This window comes from Sesamum indicum, linkage group LG3 (assembly GCF_000512975.1).
Source record: "Sesamum indicum cultivar Zhongzhi No. 13 linkage group LG3, S_indicum_v1.0, whole genome shotgun sequence".
Taxonomy (NCBI): domain Eukaryota; kingdom Viridiplantae; phylum Streptophyta; class Magnoliopsida; order Lamiales; family Pedaliaceae; genus Sesamum; species Sesamum indicum.
This window is the reverse complement of record NC_026147.1, coordinates 20,385,322-20,397,344: the sequence shown is the minus strand read 5'-3', so window position 1 is coordinate 20,397,344 and position 12,023 is coordinate 20,385,322. Positions and strand designations below refer to the sequence as shown.

At 34.6% G+C, this 12,023-nt stretch overlaps 2 protein-coding genes across 2 annotated transcripts; one reads left to right on the top strand and one right to left on the bottom strand.

Moving 5' to 3' along the window:
- Positions 1-2,454, top strand: LOC105158953 (annexin D1-like). The gene is made up of 5 exons (XM_011075875.2): positions 1-157; positions 756-901; positions 1,049-1,267; positions 1,415-1,627; positions 1,919-2,454. Exons 1-5 carry the CDS (start codon positions 82-84, stop codon positions 2,213-2,215), a joined length of 951 nt encoding a protein of 316 aa, XP_011074177.1. The 5' UTR covers positions 1-81; the 3' UTR covers positions 2,216-2,454.
- Positions 3,127-6,459, bottom strand: LOC105158952. The gene is made up of 6 exons (XM_020692881.1): positions 6,106-6,459; positions 5,947-6,020; positions 4,289-4,424; positions 3,921-4,205; positions 3,398-3,678; positions 3,127-3,286 (listed from the first exon to the last, which is right to left on the bottom strand). The coding sequence occupies exons 1-5, from the start codon at positions 6,220-6,222 to the stop codon at positions 3,406-3,408; spliced, it is 885 nt and encodes a 294-aa protein (XP_020548540.1). The 5' UTR covers positions 6,223-6,459; the 3' UTR covers positions 3,127-3,286; positions 3,398-3,405.

Here is a 12,023-nt window from a genome sequence, read left to right as displayed (position 1 = left end):
AGAGCCATTTATATAACCTATACGCGTTTCTCGGTTTTTCTACACACGTATCATCATACACATTCATACCAAACTCAAACAATGTCGACTCTCTGTGTGCCGTCACAAGTTCCATCTGTGGCCGAAGACTGCGAACAACTCCACAAAGCATTTTCAGGTTTGATCAGTCAAGTGTTATAAAGGGTTCTGTCATCTGTTGTTGAATACAACGAATTATGGCTAAAATTTGTTGTTTTTGAGTTTTTCAATCGGTTAGTTAGTCTTGATGGATTTTGTGCTTTACCTGAAGAGCCCTTTTGATTGTTGCTTTGATCTTTGAAGAAAATGTGATGATCGGAGTAAGATAGTGAATGAGAGAAGTGGTTGGTTCTCTGTTTGTTGTATTGTCTTAAATTTTGCACATTATCTGCTTTAAGACAAGCATGTTGTTTTTTGATGGATGTTGATGAAAAAAGCAGAAGCGAAAAGATCATGTTTTGGATCTGACAATCTGTACCATTTTGATGGATCTTGAGTATTTGTGGGATGATCATTGCTCTCTGTTGTAGTAAGATCGAAATGTGTCAATTATAGATTTGTAAGAGGGATGTAATGGATCTAACTGTATGTAGTGATTTGCTAATCTTGTATTGTTTTACTTCATACTGCCCTGTCGACTATCTGTCACACTTGATCATATATGTAAGTGTCTGTCTCCCTAAATGATTTTTAGCGTCCATAAATGCAATTTGACTTCAGTTTGCTGTTTTTGACAGGATGGGGAACCAACGAGGACTTGATCATATCGATTTTGGGCCACAGAAATGCCACCCAGCGCAAGTTGATTAGGCAAGTCTATGCAGAGACGTATGGAGAAGACCTGCTCAAAGCACTGGACAAGGAACTTACAAATGATTTTGAGGTTTGATTCACGTCGTCTCATCTCTTTTTTACCAATATTGGATGAAAATTTTGATGGATCAAGTGCAGAAACCATGGTTACATTAAGCAGTTTTTCAATCGAACGGGCAACTCTAATGCATTTCATTTTTCTCAATGACTGAATCAGAGGGTTGTGTTGCTGTGGACCCTCGACCCTCCAGAGCGTGATGCATACTTGGCTAATGAAGCTACAAAGAAATGGACATCAAGCAATCAAGTCCTTGTGGAGATAGCTTGTACTAGGTCTCCAAAAGAACTGCTGCTTGCACGGGAAGCTTATCATGCTCGTTTTAAGAAATCACTTGAGGAGGATGTGGCTTATCACACATCTGGAGACTTCCGCAAGGTAATGAGGAACAAAGCGTGTCAAATTAGATTATTGTCTAATTGTTCAGACTTTTGCTCAAACATGAGGCAAAGTGACGACCATGTGTAGAAGACTAGTACCGTAGTTGTTCTTTCCGAATTTATGATTGTTGATTTCTTTTTGTAGCTTTTGGTCCCACTCGTGAGTTCATATCGTTATTCGGGGGACGAGGTGAACTTGACTCTTGCAAAAACTGAAGCTAAGCTTCTGCATGAGAAAATCTCGGAGAAGGCGTACAGCTGCGATGATGTCATTAGGATTTTGACCACAAGGAGTAAAGCACAAATCAATGCAACGTTGAACCAATACAAAAATGAATTTGGAAATGATATAAACAAGGTACGGAAGCAAGCATTGATCAAGCTTTTAGCATTCTCCGGAGATTGTGCGTCTTGTCTCTGAATGCAATGTTACAAATACGTCCTTCCATATATACTTTCAGGTTGTGCTTGCATTACTGACTTTGTAGCTAAGAGTTCAAATCCACGATAACACGTTCATTGAGCTTGTTTAGATAATTTATCACATGGATTAAAATATTTGTTTTTCGTATCTTGAACAATAGTAATTTGAACTCCTTTTCCCAAATCCTTCCATCTAAACATGATATAAGGCAATTTGTGTCGGCAGGATTTGAAAGCCGACCCTAAGGATGAGTTCCTGGATATACTGAGAGCCACAGTGAAGTGTTTGGTCTGCCCTGAGAAATACTTTGAAAAGGTTCTTCGTCTAGCAATTAACAGGCGAGGGACGGATGAAGGAGCCCTCACAAGAGTTGTCGCCACAAGGGCCGAGGTCGACCTGAAGATCATTAAAGATGAGTATCACAAGAGGAACAGTGTGCCACTTGATCGCGCCATTGCCAAGGACACCACCGGAGACTATGAAAAGATGCTCTTGGCCCTGATCGGCCATGAGGAAGCTTGAGATGTACCGCCGGCTGTATGTTTTTTGCGCTCACGGCTATAGTCCCGTTTTACTATCTTGAAATTTCGGACTTCTATTAAGCTATTACGAGTCTATGTTGTGTTTCTGTGGCCTTAATGTGAACTCAATTATGTGCCTCTTGTAGAGCAACAGATTGAATAATCCGGAGGTACTATAAATAACATTATCCGTATTTCTGTTTTGAGTGCTAAAGATTGGAGAACTTGAAGTTATTTGCATCTCTGTTGCTCTCTATCTTCATGCATGAGATTTGCTTTGTCCTGTGAATTATTTGAGAACTGGAGTGTTATTCCTGATGGAATTTCTTACAATTATCTAAATATATTAGTGTTACATTGAAAATTACAATTACCCTACTTGAGTTTTGTTCCGTCACATATATAATTCCACTGAAATGGTTTAGGCGATTTTAACTTGTGGTATTCTAAAAATATTTCTTACAAACTTTTGATGTAATTTGATCCTTTTTTTTGGACTAAAATACTCTTTGGACGAATTTATAATATTTTAAAAACATTAGGGGGGTTAAATTTTATGACCCATTTTTTTTTGTTAAACTAATCCTTTTTAGTGTTTATAGTTGTTGGGGATGCATGTATATATACATATTTTAATCTAAAGCATATTGTCTTAAAATTTTTACACGATTTTCCAGTAAAGTAGCTCATATTATAGTAAAAATATGTTGAGATATGCCAGAAACGAATGGTAATTATGGTAAAATGTTTCTACGTGCGCCCCGAGATCATGAATTCTTCAGTGCGTCTTTTCCAATTGATAAACTCCAACATCTGAAATCCTGTTCCAGACACCATGTAGAATAGTCCAACAGAGTTTCTTTTCAATGCCAACAGCTATACCAGATTCTTCAACACAAAACAAGGATCAAGTGTCCTAAATCCCAAAAATATAGCAAGCCAACGGAAAAAGACTAGGATACAATCATTGTATGGCCAAACACTTCATAACCACAAAACCACCGTACAATACCATGAGGTGCAATTCAATTAGCCAGTTCTCCATCTTACCTTCAGAACATGTTAATCAAACCTAGGGAACACCAAAACCACAAACACAAAGGTCAAATAATCATGCGAGCAAATCCCTGTCTAAATAAGACAATGTTGACACCATTAACATGTAAGAAAATTTTAGTTAGACCTAACAAGTTACACGAGGGCAATGCTGCTTTCACCGCCAGGAGGCTTACGAACTCCACCAAAGTAGTCCCTGGATTCCACTTTCCCATCCGCAAATATATTGCTGCCACTCATCTCACGGAGCTTTGCTGAACTCAGTGGCTTCTCGGCCGACGCAGGGGGGGCATCTTCCTTAAAAATGTTATTGCCTGAAAGCTCTGAGAATTTCTGGTTAGGAATCTTCTTTGCTGTCTTGATCACAGATTCTTCGCTTAAAGCACCATTGCTCTGGCCTCCAGCACCCTTTAAATGAATGAGATGTGAGATTGAATTAGACAGACCAAAACTATAAAAAGAAGTGAATACATATGTGCAAGAATTTAGACAACAGCATCTAATTAGAGTTATAATGAAAGAGGCATATAAGGAGAAAAGATGTTGTAAGTAACCATGTTGAAGTCGAATTTCTAAATGCTGCAAGAACAAGAAAAACTGCAATATTTGCAGTGCATCAAATGTTGTCCAGCAAGGACTTGCTTACATACATTATGCGACGTGAGTTCTCCAATGGTAATGCTTTCTCTCAATGCCAAAGCTCGAGTGGCCAAGGGGCGGGGTTGAATTTCGGGTGGTGGGGCAAAAATATTGTGCCCACTTAGCTCCTTGTTCTTGGCATCAGAAATTTGTTTCTGCAACCTTGCCTCGGATTCGCTTTCCAAAGTTCCACTCAACTCCCGTTGTTTTGCAACTTCAGGCAGAGTGGCCGGCTTTTTCGGAGAAACCGTTTCTTCTTCACCAAAAGAAATGTGGCTGATTCCCGCTAGTGTTTGCTAGCAAAATCAATCATTAAATGCATTAAACTATAGGCTGTTGAAACTCTAAAGGCTCTCTCATATGTTAATACAACCAATACCTGGTACATGCGCAATCCCGTTTTGTTTAGTGGGGTCTGGCCATCATCCTCGGCTTCTGACGCTCCGTTTTCTCCACTTGCTTTAAAAATACCACTGCCTGTCATTTCCTTCATTTTATAGTCTGAACACGGTTTCCTGGAATGTCAAATTGCAGGAGTTAGAACTTCTTATCAAAATGGAGAACACAAATATAAAGGGAAAATACAGAAAAATGAATTGTAAATGAAAATAGTAATCAAATAACTTTTTTTTCTTATAGCAACGAGAGCAAAATTCATGAGTCATACTTATTCAACCACATTAAAAAGTTGCGTGCAATATCTGAATCTAGCACATGGAGTTCATAGCACAATGATCCAATCACAAAGGCTCCCCGGATGTTTATACTATTGCGCCTTTTAATCTGAATCACAAGGGAAAATTAAAAAAATGATGCTTTCTCGTTGAACAACAATTTTAGTGGCAACAAGTTTTGATGCTCCTGTTTTAAATAATTGAAAGATAGGGCAATTATGGTAAATTCGTATAGAGAGCAAAAATCTCTTTAAAAATTCACTTCTAACATTGTAGTGTACTGATGCTTCCATGTTTGACAGGCAATAATGTTTGAAGTCTGGTGTTTACTTATATGCATGACTCTTTGATATTTATCTTGCTTTCTGATTTTCTCCAAATATCTCTTTAACCAATGCATATTATGCAATAGAATGCCTTGTGTTAATATTATATTAATAGCATGGTAATAAAATTTTTGGCTAAGGAAGTTACAGTGAAATTTCACATGATTCAAGAATGACATAAGTCTCAAAATGCGGTATGTGAGAAATTCCCTAAGGGTGCATTTGAATTGACGAATTTAGTTTTGAGACAAGTACTTGGAAAAAAATTTCAAAAGACTTTATTTGAAAACAATTTGAAATACATCAATATTTTACAAAATATAGTTTAAAATTATAATTGAAAGATTTGAAATATTTCCAATCTAAAATTATCTGAACAAATTAAAAAAAAATGTTATTAAAAATTTGAAATCAGATATAAGATACTAAATCAGTTGATAGTTCGACACAGTATGAGAGCCAAACAAACAAGATTTTTGGGTACGAATCTCACTATCACCCATTAATGAAAGAAAGGTGTGACGTATTGAGTGAACGGGCCATGTTCAGATATTAATATTAAATGAATCCCCTATGTTAAAATATGGTGTTAACTATATATTCCTTAATTTTTGCATAATATGGGAAGGGAAAACGAGCGTTTTATTATGTATAAATATTCTGTAGATCTGAATGCAAATAATCAGATATGTCAAATGCAAAGATCTAAATATTGATCAAAGTCATTGAAATTTCGAGATCAAATACATTTAAAAAAAAAAGCGTAGAGATCCCGTTATTCTGGTACATTTATTGACTAAGGAAGAAAATTGAGCAAGATTGAAGTAATATTGACTGCACTTTTACTTTAAAATTCAATCTTGCAAACAAAATCAGATCATACAAATATATGCAATACATTCAACATCCCTGTCCGTAGCATTTATTTATTAATTCAGACTTATAGAAAATTTAATATATATATATATATATATATATATATAGTAAAGAGGTTGAATTATCCAAAAAGAAAAAAGGAAGGAGTTCAGATCTCTAACCTTTTATTCAAGCTCTCAACTTCTTCATCAGTAACCTGACCTCCAAACACCACCTTGCTGATCCCATCCGACGGCTGCCATTCCATTTGATTTCTCAAACTCAGAAAATCAAAAAAGTAAAACGAAAATGGAGTAGCGAGAGAACTATTGGATTATTACCTGGTGAGAACGGGCGGAGGAGGCGGTGGCGGGGGAATATTCCGGCGGATTCTCCGACCACGTGAGCAGATCTGCCGTCGAAGTGTGAGGCTTCCGCACCGGCGTGCATCTCTCCATCGCTACCGATGAGGCGAATTCTGGAAAGAGAAGAAAAAAAACTCGTTTCCTGCAAACTACGGAATCCAAAAAATTGGGTGTCTCTTTCTTGTCGCTGTCGTTTGAGCTACAACTGAGGAGAGAGAGAGAGAGAGAGAGAGAGCTGAAATGACGGTGTTGTCCTTTCGAGATTTCCTGCGCTGTAATGTTTGTTGGGAGATGGGCAGGGTAGTGCAGCTAGTGTGTGTAGTGTTATTTATACTGTATCTGTATCCTCGGAGAATTGTGTGTTTTGTACTTTCCGACGTTTCGGAAGGATCTCACACTCTGCTTAAATTAATGTGAAAAGACAATTCTATTTTTCAACATTTTTTTTATTATTTATTTTTACAAAAAGTAGTTTGACAACTTTTTCTTTTTTTTTTTGGTGAGTAGTTTGACAACTTATTTATTATTAATGAATAATTACACTCTTCTCTCGACTATTTTTAATTTGAAAAATTATATGTAGTACTCATGAGATTTATTTTTGTCTCACAAATAAGTTATTCAGTCTGACAATTTATTGAATTTGTTGATATTATAAAAAAAATTATATACAAATTGATATTTACTCTTATTTGACTTATTACGGACTTATTGCGGATCAAATAATTTTTTTGGCTAAACTATTCTTATAACGGGTAAGATATATCTACTCACATGCATTAACATATAAAGTCGATTGAGAATATGATCATAAAAAAATTTGGGGGTAAATAGCAATTTTTTGTTAATATCAACAAATTATTTTGACTAATAGAATGATTTATTTGTTTAACAAAAGTAAACTTGAGGGGTGCTAAATGTAATTTTTCAAAATACAAGAAATCTACGTATAATTATATTAAACTTCAAGAGATATGAGTGTAATTATCCCTTACATTTATGTTTTGGGATCTTAGTTTATCTACACAAATTATTCATATTCTTAAAAAAATTATACATACATCCATCAGATATGTCAAGATTGTTTTCACAAATCATACTTATTTTTTAAAAAATTATGCATACGCCCCACAAAAACGTTAATATCATTACACAAACTATTCATATTTTTATGTTGTCAAGAGTAGTTTTGTAATTATGTAAAAAATAAAAATAAGTTGTGCAAATAAACCATAAATTATGAGTGTGAATATAACTGTCCTCATTATTAATTTAACGACAACTTCTATAACTTATGATAAAATTGTAAAGATTAAACTTCAACTTTTTTCACTTTTAAGTTTTATTTTTCAGACACTTTTCACGTATTTATTTTGTTTCATACTTATTCCTCTTAATTCTTGTTTTTAGATATTTCGAATAAAACTCCATTATTTTTTAATATAAATGTCTTTTTTCGGAAAACACCCTCCAGCCACTTCACCTGAAGCCGATTTATTGGATTTCAATTTAATATTTTGATCAATTACAATGAACTGTCTTTGAATTTTGCATAATTATAAATATCTTTTTACTATTTAGAAAATTATCAAGACTTTTTAATTTTAATATTTGTACAATAATTAGCTTATTCAGTTAGCTTTTATTAGGTCTTTGTTCATTTTTTATGATGAACTGATCAAAATATTTTTATGAACTATAGAATAATTTTATACTTTTTTAAAAAAAAGTATTTTTTTGTATAGACGAATGGGCAATAAGAAAATTTCACATTGTCAACTTTTCTTTCAATTCTTTTTGTCAAAAATCAGCAAAGACAAAGTGGACATTTACATGCCTCCATCAAATGATTGTATAATTTCATCAAATATTTAGAGGTGTTAATAATTTTTTAAATATTAAAAAATTATTTATAACTATGTCAAATTTTGTATTCTAACAACCTTTTTTTTTTTTTTTTTTGCAGAAGCAAATTGTATTATTACATAAAGATATAATGATAAATTAACATAAATTCTTAATAAATATTAAATTATAAATAATAATGAATTCACACATTTGATGAGATTCACTGTTACTCGAAAAATTATATAGTCATGGAATTTGCACTTTAACCATTAAATTAAAATTTTATTTACAATAGTACGAAATTTGTATAATGAAATAAAGATAAATTATATTGACACCCCTTAATGTTAGATCAAAATATTTAAATACTTCATGTCTTTTCAAAATTCAACTACATTCTACGAGCGGCGTTAGTTTAATATTTTTCAATGCATGTTTGTACGAGCAATTAAGCATTTTTTTTTAATAAGGGGTGCAATTATAACTTCAGATAGTATAACTATAATTTTCTAAAAAGCAAAAAGTAATTGTGTGATTTCACCTAATTTTAAAGAATTTCAATGTAATTTACCTACAAAATAATTGTAGTAACTGAAGCGACGGGTGTCATGAAATTGGAAGGACAATTATACGTCCCGTAGAAGTACGAAAACCTTTAAGCTTACATCATGCCATCGCAAAGCTACTGTCTGTTTCGCTTCTCCGCTACTGCAATGCCCAAACGAAATAATCAATTCATTTCTCCAAATTACAGAAAAGCCCTTAACAAGAAATAATTATAATTATTTAATTATTTGATACATAGAAGAAATAAAGTAACCTAACTCCAAGGGTGGAAAAATGGTGTGAAGTGAATGATTAGTGCACAAGCAAGGTGGAGGGAGAGGGGAACAAGACACGTGGGTTATGATTATACCAACTTCCTTTTGCAGTCTAACCTAACTTGGAATACACATAAAATGAAAATTCTCTACAAAAGCTGCAACCCCTTCATCCTTTCTTTCTTTTTTTTTTTTTTTTTTTTGGGTTTAAAAAAAATAAAAATATATTCCTAGTTCCGATCAACTTAACATATTATTATGGGATAATTCCACAATTCTTTTTTGAAATTATATATAATTTCTCGTAATTTAAAAATTATATTTAATATTTTTAAAATTAATTTTCGTTTAACAAATAAGTCTCCTTATTAAACAAAATTCACTGAATTTTTTCAATATTAAAATAAAAATTAAATGAAAATTGATACCCCTCGATTGACTTATTGCATGTAATAAGTTTTCTCTTGACTAAACTATCTTTATAAGTGTAAAAATATATCTTTTCACATGTATTAATGCGTAAAAATATATAATGTTAATTTGATCATAAAAAGATTTATTTGACGTATAATAAATCAATGAATTCAGAATGATAATTTTAACAGGGATGATTGATTTTTCATGTCATTCCGAATGGAGCATCAGAATGTTCCGGCAATCTATATCCTTCAATTTTTCGCTTTGATGTTATGATCATCATTTGATGAAGAGAGTAAAAGGGAAAAAGAATCACAATTCGTTCTCCATTTCTTTTTTCATTAACAATATTCACAGTGCTGTGTTTTGAAGACACTGACTATGGTTTTGGTCTTGTTGCTTGGGATACAGTGGAGGTGCGTGTGCCAAATAGACTTGAGATCTATTTCCTTTCCATGTCGATGAATTATAATTTGCTTGTTTTCGGGAGTAATTAATGGATGCAAAACTTTAACATTCCATGTTTAATTCCCTCTCTCTCTTTTTCTTTTTATTTTTATCTACCTTTATTTGAAAGTGAAAGGGAACTTTATATATGTGCAATAACTTCAAGTTATGAAAATATTACTATAGTGAGACATGGAGTAGATGGCGGCATATGTTTCATAATTTCTGAAACTTGTTTGTTCTCCATTTCTCTTTTTTTTCTTCATCCATTTTCTATATAAAAATAGAAATCAAACTTTGTTTCAATTCTTACAACAAAAGAATGCACGATATAAAACACCATGCGCTGCTATTGAAATGTTTGGTGGCACCAACAAATGAATGCACGAAATCAGTATGATGAGAAAACATGCTAGTACCATGTCAAAATTTGGATAAGTGAACTGAGAAATTGTAAAATAAGGAATTATGTGATTCGGCGTCTGCTTAAATCGTCCGCCCTGCACCCACTCTAAAGTATATGCTTCAACAGGAATCACACAAAGGTAGATTAGAAACCTCCGGTAAAATGCCCGCCCGTTACCTTGGATTATTTGGTTCTGTTGACAAATAAGTTTATTATTTCTGGTTATCTAGTGAATTTATTTATTGTATTTAGGTTGCTGATTTGTATTGATATGTGGTGTTACCGGGTCATTTTACTTAGTGGTGCTGCCGTGTCATTTTTCCTGTTTCGGGGCATGACATTTTCATTATTCTGTCATGGTCATTTCCTCACCATGACTGTATCTTTAGGCATTGTCCTAAGATACACAATATCTTTCTGGGGCTCCCTCCCCAACAATGATGGAAAATGGCCTTCCTTAGCCCCTGGATAAAATAGTAATCCCATATTATTCTGAGTTTGGGCTCCTCAAGCATTCTATCACTGAATCTGTTAACAAAGTCCCTAGGACTCTACACTTTAGACTCCTTACTTTTTGATTGTGAGGAGATGACTGGAAGACCTTTGTGTTCTCGTTTTTTTTCCCTAGCAAAATGTAGTAGGAATTTGTAGTTATTAGGACACAATGGTATATGAAGGTAACAATGTGAACTAGTCATGTGCCTTGTGTATTTGTTGGGAAAATTTGGCCCAAACCAAAGGTGAAGGGCCTTCACTTCGGACGGCCAAATCACACTTGGCCCAGTGGGCCATTTACTCTCTTGACCCGACCCACTAAAGGTTCGACCCATTGACCCTACATACTTATACCTAATCTCGGTCTAACCCTAACTCATTACTGCCTCTTCCTTGTCCTTCCCGAACCCCTGCTCTCTCTCGTCTCTTCGGGTTCTTCCCATAACCCCTGGAGTCCTGTGTAACCTCCCCTTCCAACAATGGCCGTTACCCGGCCATTAATAGACAGCCCTTTTATATGGCTGGTCTGTTCTGGTTCGTGGGGATAAGCCGAATACCGAACTCTCTCTTCTCCTCTCTCTGTAATACTCTGATATAGCCTCTGTGGCATAAACCTCCGTGGTTACCTTAAAGCCTTTGTGGCATTCTCCTTTGTAGGTTGAAATAGAACCTTTGTGGTTCGATTTGCCTGAGTGGCTTGTGTGATTTGAGCAACCAGTGAGGTGCTCAACCTTTGGCCTTGTGTAGGCCTTGGGTTTTACGGCTCCTGAGCCTTACAGTTGTTTATGACCCCGTCTACTGTTATCTTATTGTTTCCTGGTTTATTTCTGGTTTCAGTTTTGCTATTCCTTAGATTACTTGTAATTTGTTATAGGAAAGCCTGTAATATTAAGTTATTGTAATTTTCTGTAACTGTGTAACGAGTTGTAAGTGTGCCGGAGAACGGTCCACTCCTTACAGTGGTATCAGAGCACCAGGGTGTGTCTCTGGCTTGAAAAGCCAAAACGGTAAACTCGCTTCAACTCTTAAACTCCTTTAAATATCGGTCCCAGTTCCCGACCCCTTACTGCTAACCTCCCTTGGCCGGGCTCGTGAAGCCGTCGGGTATCTAGTGGAGGCGTAGTCAAGGTCCCAGTATTATTATCTGTATATTTATTTTCTGCAGTTTTTTGAAATATTCTGTGATTGGGAATTTGCTGCTGTTTAAAAATCTCCTTCTGTTACTTAAACTGTGAATTTCTGTGACATTACTATGAAACTTGCTGAAAATGTCTGGTTATAATCTACAACCATTTGACGGAAAAACTGATTTTTCTATATGGCAACAAAAAATGAAAGGCATCTTAATATAGCAGAAAGTTTTTAAGGCTATTGAAGGAAAATATTCTGAAACTATTTCTGAGGAAAAACGGCTTGAAAATGATGAGTATGCTTACAGTTCTATTATCTTAAACTTATCT

What these genes read in the sequence shown, in the direction of transcription:
- LOC105158953 (XM_011075875.2), top strand. Translation starts at nt 82, where the DNA reads ATGTCGACTCTCTGTGTGCCGTCACAAGTTCCATCTGTGGCCGAAGAC. An exon ending in ACTCCACAAAGCATTTTCAG is followed by an intron (nt 158 to 755) that starts GTTTGATCAGTC and finishes TGTTTTTGACAG; the next exon opens with GATGGGGAACCAACGAGGAC. An exon ending in CATCTGGAGACTTCCGCAAG is followed by an intron (nt 1,268 to 1,414) that starts GTAATGAGGAAC and finishes TTCTTTTTGTAG; the next exon opens with CTTTTGGTCCCACTCGTGAG.
- LOC105158952 (XM_020692881.1), bottom strand. Translation starts at nt 6,222, where the DNA reads ATGGAGAGATGCACGCCGGTGCGGAAGCCTCACACTTCGACGGCAGAT. An exon ending in GTTGAGAGCTTGAATAAAAG is followed by an intron (nt 4,425 to 5,946) that starts GTTAGAGATCTG and finishes TTGACATTCCAG; the next exon opens with GAAACCGTGTTCAGACTATA. An exon ending in CGGGATTGCGCATGTACCAG is followed by an intron (nt 4,206 to 4,288) that starts GTATTGGTTGTA and finishes TGATTTTGCTAG; the next exon opens with CAAACACTAGCGGGAATCAG.